Genomic DNA, 24,319 nt, shown 5'->3' on the forward strand with positions numbered 1-24,319 from the left:
CCGCAAGTAATTTCACAGAAGAAATTGTGTAAGGCTCTATAAACTAAGTTTGGTTAAAAAGAAAGCTGTTTTATGCTAAGTTCTTAGCATGATTTAAATTAAAAAATAATTACAACTGTCCCAAACTGCACAAACCAAACTGTTCGAACGTATAATTGAAACGGCTCGAAATTTAGATGTTGCGTGCTGTCACGAAAGCAAATGTCAAACTAAAATGTTAGCTGGGAATGGTGATAGAGAGAGGAGAAAAAACACCTTCGGCGCTTGGAAAAAACATACACATACCACAATTGTATTGTAGTGAATTTAAAATATATCTTTTATTGTTATTTTTATCGTGGTGCAGTTTAACAACTTGCAGTAAAGAGGTGTGATTAAGCGTAGCTTTAAAACCATGACGTCCGCATTGTATTTAGAGCATTATTTAGATGGTAAGTTTGCTTCGCGTTGGGCATCGGTGCGAAACAATGGTGATTGCAACTACGTTTACAATTGTCCTATTGCAGGTTTAGAGCATCTTCCGAACGAATTGAAACGAAACTTTACCCTGATGCGTGATCTGGACTCGCGTGCTCAAATGTTGATGAAATCTATCGATGAGAAAGCGGACGAGTACTTGAAATCGCTCGTAAACTCCAAGGAAAACATTTCCGATGACGTAAAGAAGGAAAAACTACAGGCCATCCAGGAACTGTTTAACAAGGCAAAGGAGTACGGTGACGACAAGGTTCAGTTGGCAATACAGACATACGAACTGGTGGACAAGCACATACGCCGGCTGGATTCCGATTTGGCTCGATTTGAGGGTGAAATTCACGACAAAACAGTGAATGCGCGTGAAAAATCGGAGGAAAATGTTACTAAAAGTAAGTCGGGGATGTTAGGGTGAGGAACTGATCATCAGCCTTAAATTCAACCTTTCATTTGCTTTTCACAGAGGGACGCAAAAAGGTTAAAGACAGTAAGAGTACGGTGAAAAAGAAGCGAACACATTCCTCCGAAGATGAAACAAAGCCAGCGGGCAATGGTGGAGTGACCAACAGTGGAGCAAACAGTGGTGCCGCCAACTCGAACGGAAAGGGCAAGAATACGAAGAAGCAGAAGGTAAATCAAGAAAAAGAAGGTCGCAAAGGGCAAAATAAGGTAAAATCATTCTTTCATCCCGCATCCCATGCAAAGCATCATCACACGTTCTCACGTTGTGTGTGATCAGTTTTACTTTTCTGCTTTGCTGGTTTTACGTATTTTTGTTGTTGAATACTTACGCTATTTACTTTGTACAGTATGAGCTTTAAACTGTATGAGTTGCTTGATTGTTTTTTCGATTATTTTAAACTTTTCGGCGTGTACATAATGGTTTAAATTTCCTTAGTTTAGAGATAGTGCTCTTTACGGTAGCATTGTTGGTGTAGTTGTTTGTGCAAACCGGAGGCATAACTTACGGATCTTTATTTTGTATTTTGGAACAAAAAACACTAAAAGCGGAACCACTCCGCTCAACCGGTTTGTCAAAATTCATCTCATCTCGCATGCATGTGGTTCGTTCGATATTGTAGTTTATTTTAGGTTCAACTATTGGAAGAATTAGTATGGAAAATTATACGCATTTCTGTTCTGCTTTCCTTTACAGAAGGGAGCCGAAAATGATGACGCTACCCAGGACGGTGGTCATGGGAATCCACATCCAAGCGACGTACTCGATATGCCAGTCGATCCGAATGAACCCACCTACTGTCTGTGCCACCAGGTATCATACGGAGAAATGATCGGTTGCGATAATCCGGACGTAAGTATGCGTGCAATGAATGGCGGACCTTTTCCGAATGCCAAAACTAACGACCTCCTCCCTTTCATTACAGTGCCCTATCGAATGGTTCCATTTTGCGTGTGTTGGATTGACGACAAAACCGAAAGGCAAATGGTTTTGTCCGAAATGCTCACAGGATCGGAAGAAGAAATAAAATCACCATGCACGGCGGCATAGGGCGGAAGCAGGTTTCGAACTACTCCGCCATACTGTATTACTTTTGTGCAGTTCGCTATTATGATTAACACCCTCATTTTTCCATTTTTCATATTAGCTTTCACTTAACTGTACATACACATTAATTTAACGCAAATGTTTGTCCCTAGTGTTAGGAAAGTATATGGGCAAAATCGATTGCGGTAAAAATATTTTACACGGACGAAAATTGTTGAGTAAACGATACGGAAGCGTAGAAGTGATTTTTATATGAAAAACGAAATATTAATTACAATAAATGTCCTTATATACTATATTATGCGATTAAAACGCGTTTATAGTTAGCAACACGTGGTAATTACACAAGCTTGGACGGCTCAAATTGAAAGTAAAACAATTGCGTGTTTTCGACCATCAGGAAGGTAGGGCAAAACGATGGTGTACCGTCAACCTGAACCGGTTGTGCTGTGTTCTACCAAAGGACCATGAGTGCCTACAAGATAAGTAAATTAGTAGTTTGTCTATCATTTTCAATATTATCCTTCAATAATGCCACTCTGCTAAAGGTCAATAATAAAATTTGAATCTAATGTTATCAGTTTCAGTTTGATTACATTTTGACCGTTTATTCCTTTCTTATTATATTTTTTTATTTTTACTTTTAATTGTATCGCGTTCGTTTATGGAAGATTACAAATAGTATTCGTATTTATATAATTGTTTCCATTCCATTTTTGAGCAGTGTAATTCTGCCTTGAGAAAGGAAAACAGTGCTGCCAGATAAATGTCATAATAATTGCTTTGTTTACAACTTGTCAGAGGTGTTTTACATTTTTTCTACAGTCACCACATTTCGACAGACCAGGCTATTTCGTCATATTTTTACACCCAGCTGTAGTCTATTCGATTAATACCGTTTTCATAAGTCTACGTAACTATTTCGTTGTTAAGTATCGCAAGTCAGCATTTAGCGTCCCAACACAAAATGTCTTCCCCGTGGGCTAAAATTCAACCCGTCGCTACAGTGGATCTACAAGAGATCATGTCAGAAGAATTCGCCCGAGAGCTACAAGCGAAGCAAAGTACTTCGTCACAAGTGGCACCGGAACAGCCGCAATCGTCTTCATCGATATCGGAACCGGAACCAGGACCGTCGTCATTTAAGAGTGTGCCGGTTCCGGCGATGAATACCGGCGAAGAACCGGTGGCCGGTTGTTCCCGTGCTATCGATCCAGGGAAACGGTTGGCCGACATTCCCGACGAGGTGTTGTGGGCAATCGAACAAGCGGACCAGAAAGAGATCGATTCCGATGCAATCATAGCGCAAATGTTGCAGGCACAGTTCGATGCCGAGTACGATGAACAAATTAAGCGCGAGGAAAATCACCGGAACAAGGACTCGAAGGTGAAGGTATCGTACAAGAACTATCGCGTGATTCCGGAGGAACTTTTGTACGAGGAACCGGTGGATATAGCCGTGGATCAAAAAGCAGACTGGGACAGGTTTGAGACGAACGAGAAGGAACAGAAGCTGCTGCCTCGTGTAGGCTATCGCTTGAACGAGCAAGGAGAAATGCTAACGAAACATAATCTGGACATTAACGGTCGCAGCAACGCGTGCAAAGTAATGTCTTTCCCACCGGAGTTTTCCACCGGCGATGCAGCCGGTTTCGACATGAAACTGTCCAACAAAGTATTTAACCAGCTCAAGTCCCATTCAAAGAAAGCGACGAAAATGAAGCACAAGGCGCAGGACAGGAAGGAAAACATTGCCACCGCCGAGATGGGGTTGGATGAACCGACGCGCTTGATACTGTACAAGTGGATCAACAATCAGCTGCTAGAATCGATCGATGGTGTGATATCGACCGGAAAGGAAGCCGTCATACTACACGGCGAGACGGATCCTTACAATCCGAACCTCATGGAGGATGAACCGATCCCACCGAAGGAGGTAGCCATCAAGGTGTTCAGTACGACGCTGAATGAGTTTAAGCAGCGCGATCGCTACATAAAGGATGATTTCCGATTTGCTGGTCGATTTTCGAAGCAAAACGCACGCACTGTTATTAACATGTGGGCAGAGAAGGAACTGCGAAACTTGAACCGCATTCAACGGGTAGGGATCCTTTGTCCGAAAATTGTAGCGCTGAGGAAGAATGTGCTGGTGATGGAGTTTATCGGGGAGAATATGATACCGGCACCGAAGCTAAAGGAGGCCATTCTTACGGATCTGCAGCTGAACGATGCGTACCAGGAGGTCGTGGAGATCATGCACAAGCTGTACAAGGAGGCTCACCTGGTGCATGCGGATTTGTCTGAGTATAATATACTCATGCACGACGGTCACTGCTGGATTATCGATGTTGCACAATCCGTCGAACCAGGCCATCCCGGTGCGCTGGAATTTTTAATGAGGGATTGCGATAACATTAGTACCGTAAGTAGTAGATTCCTGTGTGATCAGTGTCGTTGACCTAGAGATACTTATTTTTTTCTAATTTATTTTAGTTCTTCACCAAACGTGGCGTTAACGATGTGAAAAGCAAGGAAGATCTTTTCTTCGATATAACCGGATTGGATCCGCTCTCGCACAATGCAGCCATTTTGGAGCGGATACACATGAAGGGAGAACCGGCCCACATTGCCTCCATGGTTGATGACGACACGCCGGAAAAGTTTAAACCGATGCGATACCCGTTCGAATTTGCCTGGTCTGTGGCGGCGGATAAAGGAAAGCTTTCCAAACCAAACACTGGTGTGGTTTGCTCTTCGGATGAAGAAGTAGCGATGAAGGAGGAAGTCGCTGCCGTTGCTTAACAGCTTACTAGTAAAATTAGCATCCAAAAGCAAAACATTTATGTACAGCAGCAGTACATATGAAGCATGTGCTCGAAGGATCTGACGTACCAGCTTTTCAAAGTCATGTGTCCAAAGAACTGGTTTCCTTCATATTTAATAGTCCTTTTCGCAACTAAACAGATTTGAGAACCTTTTAAATTGTTTTAAGCTATCATTTCTGTTAGCCTTTGTAAAAGATGTTCATTTCCAATCAAAACTAAAATTGATTATTGTTTCAACTGAATTTATTTCCCTGCAAATGCGTGTGCTCCTTCAAATTTTCATTATATGAAGTAAAACTTTAACCATTCAACCAAACAGTTTCGGTGTTACATTGAGCTTTGTATGCGTGTGAAATAAATACATTTATGTACACAGTGAACAGTGTCATCTTGGATGTGTTTCGCCTGCAAGTTGAAGCTTACATTTTCCATAAACCTGCGGCACTGCAAACAATTTTCAACAATATTATATTTATTGCGGGTAAATAAATTATGCATCATTTGCTACATCTTCACAACTAAAGTAATTGCACTTAACTAGAATATCACTTCTGATTTGCCAACCCACCAGCAAGGACGTTTATCTGCCTCCCCTCACCCCCCTTCCCCCCCCTCTCTCTCTCTCTCTCTCTCTCTCTCTCTCTCTCTCTCTCTCTCTCTCTCTCTTTCTCCCTCTAGCCATTCGATCAAACGAATTCGGAATCCGGTGGTTTAAACTGGCATTTCTTGGCATGTGTTCGCATGTTGCTTGACTGGGTGAAGCTTTGCCCACAGTTCGGATGGGGACACTTGTACGGTTTGTAGCCGGTGTGATAGTTGAGATGGGTCTTGAGATGATGCTTTTTGGTGAACGCTTTTGGGCAGATGGGACACGCGAACGGTTTGATGCCGGAATGCAATCGATGATGCAGCGTCATATTGCTTCGATCGGCAAAGCTTTTGCCACACACGGAACACTGGTGGAATGGAAGGAAGCGAGATGTGAAAAGTGGAAGAAGCTTCCAAATACGTGCTTTTCTTTTCCATATATGTAGTACTTACCTGGTAAGGCTTTTCTCCCGAATGAGTACGCAGATGTTGTTTGAGAAGCATTTTTCGAGAAAAACGCTTACCACATTCGTTACATTTATGTGGTTTAACACCTAAATAGAAGAACAGTAAGGACAAATATGAATTGTAAGGTTTTTATAAAGCTGTTCTACACGCTCATACCTGTGTGTATGCGAACATGCATATTAAATGCCACCCGTTGGTTGAACGATTTCGGACAGTGGGGGCATGAGTACTCCTTCTTGTTTCGATGGATCTTTAGATGGCTGCTCAGGTAGCCCTTATCGTTGAACATCTTCCCACACTCGGGACACTTGGCGGCAAATTCCTTCGTCCCGCGGTGTACTGACACGTGATATTTGTAGTTGCGCAGCTGGGAAAATCCTTTGCCGCACTCTTCACACTCGAAGCGGGGTGTTTTGTGGCTCTTTTCGTGTGTCTATGAAGTGAAACAAATAAATAACACGTTATGTGTGAAATGGTTTTAAAGTACTAAAATTATTCTGGGGTATCTAGTAAATTATTTGTTTTGTTTCTTACAAATAAGAATTGTTCTATGCTTGAAGAGTTGTAAAAAAGGGCTGAATAATCTATTTTTATAAATAATTTAAAATTAATGTTGTAAATATGTACATATTTTCTGATCACACATAATTCTCTTATCAAATATTATGGCAAGCTTCGCTCATGTACTCCCGTAATACGGTTTGAAGAAGAAAATGTATCCTTACCAATGTAAATTGCATATAATCATCGTGTAATGTAATCATCAGTTATAACTAGTGTTGTGCTAACTAAATATTTAGAGAAGACTCATTTATGTGAATTTTTAGTGAGGAGTCATGCAAATTAGGAAGCGTATAAGAAGTAAGAACTATTAGTAAGAAGAAGTAAGTCAACTATTATAACTTATTTATTGATTAGCAATTTGTTAATTAAAGTAGTTTTAAAAATCATTTTATTAATCCACCTAACACAATCCACCACCACCTATAATCACAATCTTTTCATAAAAATTTCATCTTTAAGACTTTAAAACAGGGACCTCATCAAATATGTTATTTGTTTAGTTGTCTCATATTTTGCGTTAGAGATGCTTCAGTATTTTTCATCCTAATTTTAACGTCTTGAAGTTTGAATCTTTTCCAAACGTGTATGTACATTTTCAAAATTTCTTTATTTACGTCTACTTTCTGTATGTTGAAGTTCTCCACGTTACTTCTGTCGTCGTTTTAGCAACTTCCGTTAATATTTTTATTGCTTAAATTTAAAGTTTGTTATCTCAATACTTATCAAACAAAGTTACTTTTTATATTGCCTCAGGATCGGTCAATTAGTATTATTGGACGAACGCTACTCAACAACGTCTGTTTAGAATTAATATCTCGAATGAACCAAATGCAGGACTGAATTTTCAACTATGGGCAATACATCTCATAAGTCGGATTGTTAGCTATTAGATGAGCTCATAATTGATTTAAGTTTTGGTACTAGATTAGAAGATGAAGATGAATATTTAGTCATCTTGCACTATCCTAATACACCAGGCATACTTTTTAATTAATACAATACAATTCAGCAATAATAATAATGTAGTAATAATGGAAAAATGTTTGCAAATTGCTAATAATTCTCGTGGTTATTGAAAACACCCATCCCATTCCTTGGTTAACTCTGTCACTGATCTATGATGTTAACCTGTGTTTAGGCCCTCAGGATCAGGCTTAAGTTGATTTTCTTTAAAGAATAATTGTTAAATATTTTGTGACATATTGTATACTGTTTGTGGGTTATGACATTATACAGTATCGGACAAAACATGAGTGACTTGTGAGATCTGCCAAAAATAAATTCATAACTTTGTTTGAATATTTCAAGAAAACCATACAATTTGTTCGTTTTTAATCGTTATTTGAATGATTGGTAATTAAAGCGAGTTTGTGTTACCTAAGAGTGAGATTTGATCCTACTTTTATAACAATTACTAACTTTAACTTAAAGTCTTTTTAAAGAGTAGCACCAAAACTAGCGAAGGAATCAAATTTACTTGGAAATCAATTAAGAGATTAGATTGTTGACGGTATTTGCAAACGAATAAAAATAAAATATTCAAACATTCACTTCATTGTTAAGAGTATCAGAATAAACTTATTACCTGTTGTTTATTTTAATCAAATAATGCTTATGCTAGTTTTAAAACAAGAAAATACTACCTCATTTCAAAACTTTTGCTGTTTATCCACAATATCGACTAAAATGTTTTAATATTAGAACAAATGAGGTAAATTGCAATATTACAGGGAGGAAATGTCTTGAAAACTCTTTGCATTCAGTTCCGACCAAAAAGGACGACAATACAGCGAAAAGCCGTCATAATTTAATAATAAATAAATTGATAAGTAGTGATAAAACTGATTCCGCACATCACACATCAATTGCAGCGAAATTATCCTAATGCGAAGTACAACACTTACCATCAGCGTGTCCTGGTTGCCGAAAATTTTGTCACAAATCGCACACTGATACGAACACTCGGGAAACATGAGCGTGCAGAGTGTACCGCCGGCAGCAGTTCCCGCCGTGCCTGGCTCATGATGATGATGAAGATGGTGATGATGGTGATGCAGATGGTGCGCATGTAGCAGATCCGTTTTCGAATCCTTTCCACCGTCCCCGGAGGTAACCGTAGTGCCACCGTCCGATGCACCTTCGTCCTCTGCACTAACCTGATCGAAGATGCTGTTCTGGTTTTCATCGCTTTTGTGCAGCTGATAGAAACTGCTAAACAGTGCGGCACTCGCTGCGAGTGGAGCCGTACCTGTACCGGCCAACAGGGCGGCAGCGGACAAACCTGCAGAACGGGGATGATGCTGATTATGCTGCGAGACGATCGATGCCGTGGCGGCACCGGCGGAAAGGAGGGCATCGGGCGGGGCGATCGGCGCTGACGGGGTCACTCGCTGTTGATTATGATGCTGGTAGTGGTGAACCGATGATACGGTAGCGGCTGCTGCAGCGACAGCCGCTGCCGACGCGTATGCATTGAACAGTCCAACCGGATAAGGATAATTGATAGATAATCTGTTTCGTTCAATTACACTATTATTAGCATACGCGCTTAGCACCACTTTTCTCTCGACTTCCGCTTTGATGAGCGACGACGGTGAGGACGCTGAGGGGGATGGTGGTGTGGTGGGCAACAGCCCGGGACTACCGGGATCGCCGACGGCACCGCGGGATGATGCCGGTTTGATACTGCCCGCACCGAAGTTGGCTGCGGGCCCGGCACTGATGAGCTTGGGATCGAACATCAGTGGTCCCCGTGAACACCAAGGGTTGTCTAGAACGCGGTTCAGTGGTCGATGCGGGCCGGCTAGCAGTAGTGCTTGGGTAGCGGGGGTCACCAGCGAAGTTCCGGCGCCTGGAGTGGCCACAGCAGGGATGACACTCTTCGAGGTCACCGTACAGGCGGAAGTAGCCCCGGCGGCGGCCGTTCGGTCGGTGGCCGATTGAACTATTTTCAGGCATGTCTTAACCGTCAGGTCCACCTTCTGCTCGATCAGCTCGAGATGGGGCTGGGGAGAGTGAGACATGGCCGTCGGTGAACCGCCACCGTCGGCAGCGGAGGTGGCAGTTTGTTTGAGCAGGATACGCTCGATGCTGAAGTTGGTGTGCTTTTTGGGCAATAGGTTCAGGTCACTCATTTTGCTACAATTGTCACTAAATCCCATACTGGGAGGATGAAAAACACAAAAAAAACACACACGCACACACGCACGCAAACGCACTGTTAAGTTTAAAGCACTCGAACTTGGTTTGCTATCATTTATCAGCTCAACTACGGACACACAAACACACGAGCGATATGATTCAGCGACAAAACGTGTTGTAAAACAAAAGACTCATACGCGCGAAACAAGCGACGAACCCGATTTCGGAAGTCTTCTAGCTAAACTGTTGCGTTGCGTCAAACATCCTTTCCGTACTCTATCGGCGAGAACGAACGATCGCACACGGTGACTTAAGCTTGGCGCAATCCCGGTAGCGACCCAAACACGGACACAAGCACGGAGCGATACGCGCGTGTCCAACCATTAACGTCAGTTTACCTAGATAAACTGTTTGATTAAGCCCATCCGAATCATCTGTTAGGCTGCGGTGGGTTTTTCTTTGCATCTCCACGACAAACACACATACGCACGGGTCACGATGCTGTGTGCTCTGTCTGTCCAACGTCCGAGCGTGTGATGGAGTCTGTTCCATCTTTCGGCATTATCGGACATCGGTTTCTCTCCCATTCATGGCTGTCTCTGTCTCCGGTTCGGATAGCGCGGTTCTGCCTCTGCTGGACGCGGTGATGCCGCAGATGATAGTGAACGAAGAAAAGTGTCACGAGAGAAGATGCTGCGCGTGAAAAGATTGGCGCTAACGCTATGAATGAAACTCGGTATCCTACAGCCGGTAACTTAATCGTGCAGGGGAAAAGTATCGCAATCGGTTCGGATTGTGTTATGAGGGACAGAAGTTGTGTGTGAGACTTAAATACTTAGGGAGAACATGATATGTAGGTATGATTAATATCTGTTTATGTCCTGCCATTCTACTGCTTTTAAGCTGTAACCTACTATTTGATATCCCTTTAAATTTTTCGATTTTGCTGGATCAAATGACAAGGATGGTACGAGTCTTGCACATCTATGAGATGCTGAAACATATTTCTTAGAAATAGCATTCTCGTCACTAATGAAATGTAGTAAAATAAAGCAGAGTATAAATTAAAATTAAATAATATAAAGATAAAGATAGTTCCTGTTCCACACGACAGAAACGGCACAAAATCCCATCCGGACTACTCCTACGACGGGTGAATAGAGTCAAAGAAAGCCATAAATAGCAGGTTTAACCTTCTTGAGATTAATGTGCCGCTAAAGAAGAAAGATAAAAATGAAAACAAAGAATTTTATAATATGATAAGCAGACTGTAGTAATTATTAGTCACCTCTTACATAGGTGAGTTAGTGATATCCTGAGAATTACTCCAAATTAAGCAACTCTTCGCTTTAGATCGTCCACAAGGCCAGATAAGGAATGGTAAACGGAAGTGGTTTAATCCTTAAAAGAAGATTACATCTTCACAAACTGCTGGAAGATAAACTTTTAAGGGCCCTCCCGTAATTAATATTATGAAGAGGTAGGAAAAACGCAGAATATAGAATCATAGACTTACCATAAATCGTGAATTGTGTACCATAAAAAAATTAATCAGTGTTATTTAAAAAATAATTAAATACGCTAAATAAAATAAGTGTAAGTTATGATATTTATTATTTTATATTTCAAAATGTACTATAACATGGGCTAAAATGTGCCTAATTTACATGTTTCAGCACTAGCTGGTTGCTGTAATATTACTAATATGTGTAGTATTGCAGCTCTTTAGGAGGATTACTCTAGGATCCTAGGTGCCTTTGCGTTTGTCATTTTCTCACCTCGCCTCTGAACACAGCGATGCGTACGCAGAAAGAGAGCACGACTTTGTGTGTGGATAAATAAAATAATGAACCCGACAGAGAGCGGGACCTCCAGCGCGGCGATCCCCAACGATTGGACACTATACAGCGGTGATTCGTTTCGGTTCGGTGGTTCGCTTCGCGGTGCTCCGACGCGGTGTTTTGCCGTGCCGTGATCGCGTTTGTATCGCCTGCAGCTGATAGCGCGTCGAGCCGCGAAAGACCACAGGCACACAGGTGAGAGCAATATCTGGGGATGCGTTCTACCCTTGACGCGCACGAACATGGTTTGCGTAGGATTGAACCGACCATTCGGTGGGTCGTTGGTGCGCGTTTGTCAACGAATCGATGACATTCTTGTGCGATGATGGCTTTTCTCCCGGCTCGAACGATCGACCGAATGGACGATTGGATACGGAGCGAATAGGGAAGGAAAGGGCGAGACGGGCGAGAAAGAGTCGTTTCGATATGAATTTATTCGAACGGAAAGCACGACACTCGAAATCGTCAAAACATGATTGGATGATCGGCACCGGTGTGACGATGATGATAATGACGGGTGATCTTTACCGTCCTGATCGACCGCTCGTTTGGCGGTGCGTGCGCCTGTCCCATTCGCGACCACGATATCGGGAGAACTCGTTGGGATTGATCGTAGCACGTTTGTGTGTGTGCATGAGTATGTGTGCTTTTTTTTTGCTCCAACCTCATCGAGGATTTTTAGTGCCTTACATTGAAGCGTTATCCATCCGGGTGAACCGTTGTGGTACGTGGGCTTTACGACACTGTTGGTGGAGGTATACACAACAAACGGGCATGTGCTTTCGGTTCATCGCGCGCGCTTTGCATATTTCCATTGATCTATGATCTCATTTTGACGTTATAATTTCGAGACAAGAAACAGGCACAGAAAAGAAAGATAGGAAAAAAATGACCAATCTTTTCAGTTTGTGAAGTTTAACAAAACTACTTCTTTTGTGCTTGTGGTGGAAGTTGTGGCCTTTCTTCGGATGGCATTTGGAATTGGGGAGTGAGTATATCGGTTTTATTTTATTTTTACACCTAGATATCTTAACCGACCACACAACCAGACATACTTTAACGTCGTAAAAATTAATGTCACCCATTTTGATAAAAGATTACGTTGAATTTACAACAGCAAGCAGCAAACAAGTGTGAAAGTGCCATCATCAGAAAGACACATAAACGACCAGGGAATAGAACAGAATAGCTTTAAGTATAAAAGCATCAAAATTTTGAAAGCTCAAGTCTGCACTGCGTTGTCTATCGGCTTAGAATGTGAAAAATTAAACGATCTTTGAGTTATGATCATATTAAATTCCTATTTAAAAATCCATTTGCGTGACGCGATTTGCGCTTATTTGCGGCACCGCAGGGAATCCTTTCGAACGATACTGCGCTCGGTTAATGAAATGATAACTGACGCAACTGGTTATACGATAGCTTACGGGAAGAGCTTACGGAAATAAAATGTAACGATCGCAATAAATAAGTGATAAGCCACCGCCTTCGAAAGGGAGAACCGCCACTGTGTGCAGGTGAGCGACCAATGAAACATCTCACGCAAGCATTTTGTATGAAGCAGATGTTCCAAACATTGTATGATTTTTAATTTCTGGTTGTTGAGAGGAAAAGAACGCAAAACTGTTTATCTAACGTTGTGATTTCAGAACTTTGGGGTTAGTTGTATTGGATATTTTAATCTTTCAATGGTTATTAAGAAGATGTCACATCAAGTTGGACATTTGTTGCTCGCTCCCCTAATGGGAACACGGACTCGGTGGACCATGTTTTGACACCTTCCACAAGCGCGTTAACAATGTCCTATCTTGGATGGTGGAAAAATGGTTATCCGATACGCTTAGACCCCGGGGGCCATTGTTTAATGGGAAGCGTCGCGTATACGTGTAGCGTGCTTGGGGGTGAAGAAGCTAATTTGTATATCTAGTAGCTAAACACAATTTATTGGCTTGGTAAGGTAGCTTTATTTTGGGACGTTTTTTTTTTTATTTTCGCGCGCCACATATGCGTTTTGTGTCATGTTATCGAATGTCAAAACGTTTGGAATTTCTAATCACAAAACCCGGCAAGGGGGGGCGGAATCCGAACCACCAAGTTCCGCCAAACGAACGAACCACGGTGCGCAGTCACCTTTCGTAGCGTCACGTTACTTATGTACCAACGAGCGCGAGCTTAAAAGGAAGGATCAATTTGCTTTCGGGGGGAATTTTTGCGTAAAATTACGATTCAAAGACCTACTGGATTTGGTTTCGAACGCCACCGATATATGGTCATTGTCGCCACCGGACAGGGCTGTGCATTGTAAGGACACGCTTTCCTGGAGGAATGTTGCAACGGCAAGAAAAAAAATTAGAAGCACAATTTGGGATATTGGTCGGAGAGAATGTATCGTATTTCACAGTCGATAGAGCGCGAAAACGAAACCCACATTCCCCGGCATCATCGTGGCTATAAAACAAAACCCCATTGTGCTAAGAGTCCCCCAGAAAATCGACCAGTTTTGCAGGCTTGGGATGGTGGTGGGTTCCGTGGATGAGCCGATGGATGTTAATGAAATAATTTTTGTCACCTTTCTTCCGACCGTATTGTCAGCATTGCCCTGACCTATTCATTCGGCACGGAATTCCATACATCGCAGCCTCTGCGCATCCGAGTGTGAGCCCGAGCAAACCGTCGCTGGGCGAACAATCGGTGGGCCTGTTGGGCCGCTCGGGGGCTTTCACTTTCTGCGGGCGATGCTACTAAAACTGCTGTCAAAATGACGACTAAATTAGAGACGGTGGTAAAGATGATGCTGCACGGGATTTTTGTGGTTTTTCGGTGACGCACGTTGGCGTTCAGCGTTCCACCCAACCGGTAAGCCGTTGCGGTTATGTGAGCTGCAACAATTGTTCTGATTGTTGCGTTGCAGAAGCTCAGTAGCTTCCCGAAATAGCACATGGTCCATGGTCAGCGGTGTTGCTAAATGTGCCAAAATTTTACGGCGCAGGTCGAACGTTGGACAATATTTGACAAAACACTCAACCAGCAGGATCTCATTGTTTGAATGGCGAACCGTTTAGCTGTTTTTCTATTTACAGCTGTTTACAGCGCTGGGCGAACACAATGTGTGTCGTAAGCGGTGTGAATTGCTAGCATGTTTTAATGCCACACGTGCGGTTTTTCAGTGCAGGATGCGTGTTTGGTCAGACGTCTTATTCGATCTCTGCCGTGCAGGAAACACTGTTTTGCTTTCAGCCAGCTCAACGGAAAAGGTGTGCTTTGGCCATCGGGTCGGATTATGCAAATGTAGATCAGTGGAAGAACCATCTTCCATACACGGTACACCCGGCGTGTCGCGTTGGTGTCGAAACGGCTGCTTAAATGTGCGATCTCAACTGTCATACGGTACCCCCGGGTGTGATCGACTCCTCTCGTGACTTTTGAGATCCGGTGGAATCAATAGCTGCTCGCGTCGGTTGGGAGAAGTATACTGTTTATTTTATTTTTTTCTTTCCAACTTCCAACTCTACGCCTATACACCCTCCGGGCAACGCAGGAGATGTCACTCGATAATCATGCGTATTTTATGGGAACAGCATGAGACCGTCACTTCTCTAGAACACCCGTTCCAATCAATTAGCGGGCTGCTACCATCCCCACTTAATCGAACCTTTTTGGGGTGGGTGCGTGTGTGTGTGTGTGTGTGCGTTGGGTCTGATTGCACGCAATGTTTAGCATTAGACCGTGCTGTTTCATTGAGAATTCGCCGCAAGAGCCGCAAGCGTCGATCTGTCGTCCGTATCATTTTGGAGCAGAGATCATCCCTCCAGCTAGGTGGGCTGCCGGCAGCACATTTGACACGCATCGAAACATCGCCGGTAACGATCAAACACATTAAATTATGAATATGATACTACCGTAAGCACAGCAGGGCTGCTGGGGTTGGGTTCTCCAGCTGCGGGTCCCGGAGACCCGTGGAACCGTTGCCCCGAACATTTGTGGATATGTTTATTTTATTGAATTCCCGGGCCCGATTCCGGTGTTCCGGGCCCGCTGCCTCCCGTTCCGATTGGCATTCCGTTCCGGGGCATCTTGCGGCGCGTTACGATTATGACAGGAAGGCAAACGACACGATTAGCGTGTGTGTGTGTGTGCTAGCATTGGAGCTGGGAGTCATCGAAAAATTCGTGGTTGGTGGTATCGGATGTCAAAATCTGCTGACACCCAAGTCGATTTTTGTCACCTTTCCGTCAGCGTGGCCGGAAAAGCCCGTATCCTAGCCCGGTGGGCACTCCAATCGTTTGCCAATGGCTGCCGGGTGTTAAGTCCTACGGGTGTACGAAAGCAGAATCGAAATTTTGAAGTGCCGGCGGTTCGATAAAACATTTAATTTCGCCCCGACGGGGTTCCTGCCGTTAGCGTCAGTTGGTGCGCGTTGGGGGTTTATCTGGCAAATGGGCGCTAGCGATGCTTAGCAGCAAATTTATGAACTCTATTTGCATCGGACAGCAGTTCATTGGGGTGCATGGGGTTAATAAGAGTGTACATTTGTGTACGTGTGTGTGTGTGCTTTTCTTTTGCGGTTAGAAAAACAAACAAACATTGCTTTTGAAAGCCACATAAATCATGTTTCTAATCATACGGCTGACTGAGGAGAATAGTAGTTCACGGCACTTTCCGCGAGATGTATTAGTAGGTCCGTTACTAAGTTTGATTAAGATGCAACTATGGCAAAAGTAAATTGAAGAACTGAACAAAATACAGTTTTTGTACTATATTATGTACTGGTAGCCTCATATTTACATGCAGTTTTATTAATTTAATTTATTTCACTAACAATTAATGGGTCTGGTACGACATGGACCTTGTATACTTAAATTAAGGTATAAGCTTAGTTTTGTCTATTGTCGAGGGTGTACGAATCTAAAATCCTAACCTTAACACACTGAGTACTTATGTTGTAATCGAATATTTCAAAATGTGTGTTAAACTGCCTACATATGATCAAAAAAGGATCGTTGTACGATGCTACCGTTCTTCTATAATCATTGTGCAGAAAAGCTCTTTGTCTGTAATTTCTAGCTGGTGCGTATACGTTTACATTTTTTAGCAACTCAGGTGCGTCAATTTCATGTCTAAGCAGTTTAGCGATGAACACACTTTGTAGGGTTTTTCGCCGGTGCTCGAGTGATTGCAGGCCTAGCAACAGACATCGTGTGCAATAGTCGTTTTAGTTCTTAAATCCTAAGTCCCTTCTTAAAAATGGACTGAAGTTTTTAGGTTATATATTTATTTTTTTTTAATATCTTGTATCACATCATATAAAATCTTTTATTTAGCCAACAAACATTGTATCGTGACAAAAATAAGATATAAAAGAAAACAACAGACTAAAACCAGAACAGATCAAACACCTTATAGCTGAGAAAAAAGGATGACAGTACGGACATGTCAGCAAAAATACATGACCCATATAAATAAAAGAACCAAGAAACACAGATTACTATTACAGATTACTACTACAATCAACATAAAGTCAGACCACACCAATCCTTACTTTATTACTCTGATATCTATATTTATAGCTTATCACTTGTTATCTCTCAGTGCTGAGTTGAATATTTCTTTCCTCTATATTCAATGGATGGTTGAGAATTCGATAGTAACCGCCCGTCACGAAAGCTTAATGAAAGCACAAAGTTACAATAAATTATAGTTGTATAAATATTTGTATAAATATTATTGTATACTATGTTTTTAACACAGTACTTTAAAAAATCAAAATGCCTTGCATACTTGTATGTGTCAATATATTCTCTACTTGGTTTAAAGACCTTATAGGTCATAGCTGCTATTTTTGATTTACTAGACTTATTTTACCACGTAGTCAGATAGTCAGTCCTTGCTACGGGTATTAATGTGTAATGACCAGTTACATCAAATACGTGTTATGTCTAAGCTCAAGAAACATTATTTGTTTTCGTGTTGTTAGTAAATGGTAGTATAAAGATTTATCCTTTGGTTGCTTACCATAAGAATACTAAGATAAGTCTTTTATAAAAGAGGCGAAAAGATACGAATGAAGCCTCAGAACTCTTGGCCATATTATTCAATGTGGGGAATAGACTGTGGAGGTAAACTTTCGCAAAAAGTTATATTTTAAGGCTTCTGTCTTAAACGACTACATCTTAAGTTATGAATGTATCTTCATATTATCAATCGACACAACAACTTCAAGGGCTAGGGCAGTCCTGCGTACTGGAGATTGGTTCGGATGGGGGTTCGGTCCTGTCCTGTTGTGCGAAGGCCAGCGCCACAGCCAATACATTTTAAGGCAGTCTCTGTTAATGTCTTATACATTAATGCTGTATTGATTAAATTAGTAATACTATTGCGATTCTAAAATTGTGGCAGATATTGGTTCTCTGATTCCTCCATGGATTAGGTGGAAAATTTTCTTCACTTTAGTATGTACAGTATGTGCAGTATTTGCTAATAGACTTGCTTCATGTAAGGAGAATACTGCTAACTCTTTTCAAGATAGCTGATTGTGATGCGTCCATACGTCAAGTTTCTCTGGTTGTTATCAATCTGGAATTTAAAGTTTTGTAAGAAAGGCTAGATATCTAAGTATTTAGACCAATAATATTGACCATTTCAACATTTCATTAAAGTAACGGTTAATCTCATTTCTGTTGACACACAATAATATAACACACAGGGAAATAACAGACACATTGCACATTGAATGGTACTCTGTTATGTAAGATTGATTTGTAATCCAAATTATTAACATGTCGCCATCAGCTCACCCAAAACATTATGAGAATATAAGGATTTAGAAGAGTTAAATACTGGTATAAAATAAAATAAACATCAGTAACGTATTGAATTTAACCGACTGGTTCGAGTACTGATATTGTAAATACTTAAAACATATTTAAATAGCATACTTTTGTTGTTCTGGTGTTTGGTACTTTAAATCAGATTTCTTTAACAGATTTTTGTTGTTAGTAACATTGCATTCAATACATATTTAATGTACTTAGAACACTTAAAACTTATAAAACCTTCTCTAATTAATATCTAAAAATATTAATCTAAGCTTATAAATTTTAAAACTTTTAAGTTAAATTAAATAATCTTATCTTTCACATTATAAGGGGAAAAAACTACAAAAAAAACTTCAACCTCAAAAAGGAATCAAGAAAAAAAATCCCCAAAATTCCGTAAAGCGTAACCTCGCCGTGCGCTGTTTAGCGCATGTTTTGTTTCCATGTTGCCCAACGGTCTACAAAATATCGCATTACAGATTCAACCGCAAGGCGCCACACTTTGTCAGCGGGCTCATGCATCATGCACTTAATTATGAGACAAAATGTTTTCATCGCCGATTTCACTCGTGACACGTCACACGAAATTTACCAACAAACATCGTAGTTTTGTGTGGTTTTTTAATGTTTTATTGCTCCTCTTTGCTTGTGCGTGTGAGGTGGCGATGGGTTGCACGGTGCTGCGATGGACGTGTACTATGTTGCAACTCCGGGTGGTGAAGTAGAGCGAAGGAAGGACGGGAGGAGACAGTGAACATCACCAAAGAGTGGTCACGCGAATGCAAGCACATTTGTCATATTCCATCGGCCTCGATCTGCTTGCTTTGGTGCCAATCTCTGAGACACGACGCCGGGGTTGCATTGCGGGGGTACGCGACGTCGTACGCCTGGAACAGCAACAAACAACCACACATTTGTCGCTGCAGAATCTATGCAAATTGCTACGTCTACGCAGACGCACAACTGTACTTTGTCAATCAACCCAACGGAACACCGGGTGAGCTGACGGGGTGACGCGCTACGATGCGAGAAACTTTGTCTTTGCAGCACCTCGATCTCGTGACGATCAGCAACTTGTGGCGATGGAGAGGAGAGGGCGGCTGTGGTGAAATGAAATCAGGCGAAGAGGAGGTGAGGAGGACAAAAAGCATCCCCTCCGCAGTCGGTACAGGATACCACCATTAGGGTGTAATTAAATTAACGACAGAAATGTTAATGAGCTCACCTGGGCGCACTATTAATACGGTTGTAGGTTAAATTATTTGTTTACTCACAACCACACAGACACGGGCGCAGAAGGGCGCTACCGAGGGCGCAATCCCGCGATACAGCGCGTATGGTGACACACAAATCATCACCGTGGCCACGGTAGCAAATGATTGATTACCGATCGTTCCATAAATCAGCACCCGAAGCCTGCCGAGGGCTCCGCGCGGCAGTGGCGATGGGGTGCACCGTGCTGCGTCGTATCAATTGGCGAATCTCCGCCCCGGATTATGATGTCTGGAGAAGGTACCGCTTCACCACTTTCCTTCTTTGCGAATACTGTGCGCATAACGTCGGCGACTAATGAAGTACACCGAAGTGCCCCACGGCCTGACACGAGGTGCAACAATGATGAACGGCAATCGTCATGCTGCGTGGCATGTTTTTGCGCGGCACGCGGCGGCGGCGGCGTCATGTATCGATCGCACCACATGCGTCCGGTTGTCCTGTGCGTTGACGCTGTATCGTGATCATTAGCAACCGGCAAACACGAACCCCGAGCACTTCGAGGCACACGGCAGGCCCCGAACGTCCCACTAGCCGCAGCGGTATTCAAATGGGAAGCTCAAAAGGTAACTTGTTCTAGGAGAAAAAGAAACTCGTCCGGCGAGACACCGGTGCCGTGTACGCAGGAGGAAAGTACGCACAAGATGGCACAGGCACTGGCCGTCGCGCAACGGCAAAAGGGAACCTGTGAATGAAACGATAATTACGAGCGATCGGTAATTGCTTTCGGGATCAATTACAATAATTTATATCATCACTTGCCATTAACGCCACACGGCAAATGAGAATTGGAAGTACAAGTCTATTGGCGTGCTTTAGGAGTCTTTCGGTTGTGCGTGGATTGAAATCCACCAACAGCGCGGCGTAGTCCAGAGGTGAGGACGTAAACATTTATCGACGACGACATCGCAGAAGATGATGAAAAATGGACGCCCGTCGCCATGGTGACGACTTTGCACAGCCTCACAGCCTCGATAGGTTCGATTTCTGCCAGCCGAGGTTCGTTGCGGCATTGATTGTAGATGGTAAAGTTGCCGTTGCCGGGCAGGACTGTGTCCTTACGCGCACACAAAAAGGCCCCCGGGGCGTATTGGGCGCGAAATGCGACCCTCGCGTCGCAAACAGTACGCAAACGCACACGCCGAATGGCTTAATCGTTCTGCCGACGACGGGAAATCGTTAATGAAAATGCACACTACTGCAAAGGAAAAGCACACCGTGTCACTCCGTGTCCGTCGGGTGGGGCGGTTTCGTTTTGCGCGTGCTGCTCGACGGTGCAAATTGCAACCTCTTCCTACGGTTGCGATCGAACTTGCAAGAGGAAGTGGAGATTGTGTGCTGCGGAATTGCACACCGTACTGGGGATGAGTGTTTTTTTCCGTCTTATTGAAGTTACATTGCTGCGGAAAGGTTATAATTTAGTGTAACGGTGTGGCAAACTGATGTGTGGCTAGCAAGGGGAAGGATATCGATGTGATACGGTTGATTGAACGCATATAGAATCTTTAGGAAAATCAATACACAGCCACAGAACGGGCCACAGGTAACAATTATCAGTTGTGAGGATGGCGGGTTTATTGCACTGCGGGGATAGTGGAAAATGTTTCAACATGGTGTCGCTGGTTGTATACATTCGTTGTGTGCAATAGTTTGATTGTATTCGTTATATCATTTTTGCTTTGCATTTCTAGAGATAATTTATCCGTCGGTATCAAACCAATGTAGCATTTTTACAAAACTGAACTGAACTAAAGGTCACAGAATGAAGGTCATTTGTAATAAGTTTCTAATATACTTCTTACACATGGTTTTACGAAAATGATTTGACGTTGTCGTATTTTTCATAACAGAATAACAGAACAGAAGCAATGGCCGTTCCTTAAGAAATAAAAAAAATAACGTTAACTCGTTATAACGAGTTCTCAGATATACGAGTGTTTTGATATACAAACCGTCACGCGGACGATTTTTTGTGTTGTTATTTTATTTCTTAAATTCAATGGGTCTTATGTGACTACTTTTAAAGCATTTTTTTTTAAATTAGCTTTACAATTTTACAAACAAAAAATTAATGACTTAGAAGTTGACCGCGACGCCGATCTTCACAGGACATAAAAGGAGGAATCTCATCCGGACAAACCGTCCGTACGCAGGACTGACTATCTGGTTTCGTGGTAAAAATAAGTCGACATGGCCTGGCCGTGCTAACGAGATACTAATCGCACTCTACAGGATTTAAAGGAAATCTTGTGAATGTTGGAATATAATTTAAAGTTCGTAGATAAAAATCACCCCGAATAACTTACAACTGATCTTACATTGAAGTCGAATGTTTGAGATAAGAGCATTTTATTTTCATGAGTAATGCGAGGATCACGAATAGGCCGGTTCTGATTCGATTCGCAATTCCACTTGAGCACTCTTGTAGCACTCTCTAAAATAGACCGTATGTCATTAACCGTGCTACATGAGACTCTCTGGACAGTTAAACGACATATTAAAGATGGAAGGCTCTGTGAAAACTCGTTACTGTAGACTTCAAATAACGATAATATGTCCACAGATGTTTTCTTGCTCAATTATGTCTCTGGTCACTTCATACTTTTAGGATGATTGGTGGGGATTGACCAAATGGGGCGAGAACTAACAGCACACATATCTGGACCAACTGAAAGTCAGTAAAACACTAGACACTAAACAAAATTGCCTCGTGATCCTCCAGATGCATTGAGCTTTTTACGCAAGGAAAGGCTCTTAAATGACTCTGGAAATCATTGTCCGACAGAAAGAAGAGACGCAGACGTTGACGCTCGTCCGTAAACAAATTCAAAGGATTTTTGATGCGAGTTAAGATCGCGAAGGGTGTTTGGCACCCGTTTAGTAATTGAGTTGTGTTGTTTGTAATGCGTTTTGCTGTAGAATCCTGAACACTGAGAAACTCTTTTACTTATTTTCTTAAGAACCGAGGAGCCAGACAAGGCAAATGCTGCGAAATCCCCCTTTCTGGATCTTATCCTGGACCTTATTCTGACGATAAAAGCATATCATATTTTGAGTAAATATTACGTTCCTCAAGATTCCGTTTGGTTAAATTAATTCTGTTACTATAGAGACTTCTTCTCTGTTTCTCAACATTATCCTTTCTTTTCTCTTTTTTGAATTTTCTTTCAGTCGGCTTAGACTTTTCGTTTATACCCATATTTTTGTTATTTTATACATTAGCTCTAATTTATGCTTTGGTTTATTGTTAACGGTTTGAAAGGGTTCGGATTTGAATTAAATCGTACATTTTAGTTATTATAAATAACAATCAGTACAATTTTCCCATGCTCCTTCGGTAAAATTGCCAATAATATGAGTCCCTTTGTGGCAATTGTTTTTATTATAAAACCCTTCACACCTCATAAGAAATAACAAACTGAAGCGAATCTTCCATTATCCTCATTCCATATACTTTTTCTTTGCATCACTATCACTATCGCGAAGATCTGCTGATTTCATTTCATTCGGATTTTTTCAGTTTCGTTCTAATTCATAGCTTCACGTTAACATGTTATAAATTGCACAATGCTACCAGAGCTCAGATTCGTGTCAATCTAATGTAGAAAACCTACACAAGGAACTATCTTTGCTACACTAGGCTGTTTGCTTTTCTAATGCACCTAATTGCAGTTTAATCGTGCAGTGAGCATTTGTTTTAATTTAACGACCCATAAGCGTCCACCTTTCTTTCTAGACTTCCTGTTGTTTTTTTTTATGGTCCGGACAAAAGCAAGAGAATTGTTCTCCTAACAGGTGGGTGCCCAATGCAAACAACCCCATAGTAGAATGTAATGAGCAACGTGAACGCCTTGTTATCGGAATCATCGCCACGTTATTACGCTGACAGATTGTTTCCTACGCTGCATTCAAATCTCATATTTTAAAGGGTGAACCAATTCTTTCGTGTAACTACAGCCACAACGCGCAACAGTAAAAGTGATGTAAAAGAAGCAAAGATTGTCATCTGTTAGCTTATGCCGTTCGTTCTGGGCGGTAGGTCCTGATTTTGTAGAATGATCCCACGGACAGTATTCATCAACAGTGTTCAACAGCTGAAACTACTACCTGTGGCAAAGATAGATAGGTTTCATGTTTCAATTAGTCCAACGGGTACATCTTGTAGCAATTAGATCTAATTTTGAAGCAGGTTAAAAAATTCCCGGTAAGCCAGGGTTAGGTGATGCGAGATAAAATCGTCCCCCGGTGTGGTCAAACCCGTGCAGTGTTCCATTCCAGCATCACACAGTACAGGTGCATCCTGCCGTTAAAGTGGGACGAAACGATCGCTCGCACAACGTCCACCAGCAGTGGATATGCTTCAAATGGGGTCGTTTTCCCAGAGCAGGGTGACCGCGGAATGGCAATTAATTACCTCTGCTTCTGCTTTTGGCTGCTGCTCGGTGGTCAGTCGAATGAGAAGATCCAGTTTATCGTCTGATCTAAAACGAGTGAGCACCCTTGCGAGCATAAATGTGTCTATCCGTTTATGCGTTTGGTCATCTTTCAACACCTCACATGCGCGTGTTTGAGTATAGAACCTTACCGTTTATATGAGGCTAGGTCTACTTCCTGGTACGGCTTGAACTGGAAGACTCGGTGCATGAACTGAATTGATCCAGCAGCCAAAGTTCAAATGTCACCTGGTTTATGGGAGACATGTAAGAAGCAAACCACAAAAAAGCCGTCAAACGTCAAAATACTGTTATGGGAAAAAGAGTCTCAAACCAACGGGTCTCACACTAACGGTCACTTGTTGGATCTTGTTCAAAACAAAATGTTCGA

General features: G+C 42.2%; 3 protein-coding genes across 4 annotated transcripts; 2 read left to right on the forward strand and 1 right to left on the reverse strand.

Annotated features, from left to right (window-relative positions):
- Positions 1-252: 252 nt before the first annotated feature.
- On the forward strand, positions 253-2,386 carry LOC128303583 (inhibitor of growth protein 4). Of its 2 annotated transcripts, none has more exons than XM_053040577.1 (5): positions 253-431; positions 507-866; positions 938-1,143; positions 1,631-1,786; positions 1,860-2,386. In XM_053040577.1, exons 1-5 carry the CDS (start codon positions 395-397, stop codon positions 1,959-1,961), a joined length of 861 nt encoding a protein of 286 aa, XP_052896537.1. In that variant the 5' UTR covers positions 253-394; the 3' UTR covers positions 1,962-2,386. The 2 variants fall into 2 exon arrangements, with proteins under 2 accessions (XP_052896537.1, XP_052896538.1); XM_053040578.1 differs by having other exon boundaries at positions 938-1,104.
- Positions 2,387-2,837: 451 nt separating this feature from the next.
- Positions 2,838-5,128, forward strand: LOC128302378 (serine/threonine-protein kinase RIO3). Its single transcript, XM_053039188.1, has 2 exons — positions 2,838-4,403; positions 4,475-5,128. The coding sequence occupies exons 1-2, from the start codon at positions 2,949-2,951 to the stop codon at positions 4,781-4,783; spliced, it is 1,764 nt and encodes a 587-aa protein (XP_052895148.1). The 5' UTR covers positions 2,838-2,948; the 3' UTR covers positions 4,784-5,128.
- Positions 5,129-5,492: 364 nt separating this feature from the next.
- LOC128304737 (zinc finger and SCAN domain-containing protein 2-like) lies at positions 5,493-9,587 on the reverse strand. Its single transcript, XM_053041954.1, has 4 exons — positions 8,331-9,587; positions 6,019-6,295; positions 5,848-5,948; positions 5,493-5,762 (listed from the first exon to the last, which is right to left on the reverse strand). The coding sequence occupies exons 1-4, from the start codon at positions 9,585-9,587 to the stop codon at positions 5,493-5,495; spliced, it is 1,905 nt and encodes a 634-aa protein (XP_052897914.1).
- Between the last annotated feature and the right edge of the window lie 14,732 nt (positions 9,588-24,319).

Source organism: Anopheles moucheti, chromosome 3 (genome assembly GCF_943734755.1).
Source record: "Anopheles moucheti chromosome 3, idAnoMoucSN_F20_07, whole genome shotgun sequence".
Classification (NCBI taxonomy): domain Eukaryota; kingdom Metazoa; phylum Arthropoda; class Insecta; order Diptera; family Culicidae; genus Anopheles; species Anopheles moucheti.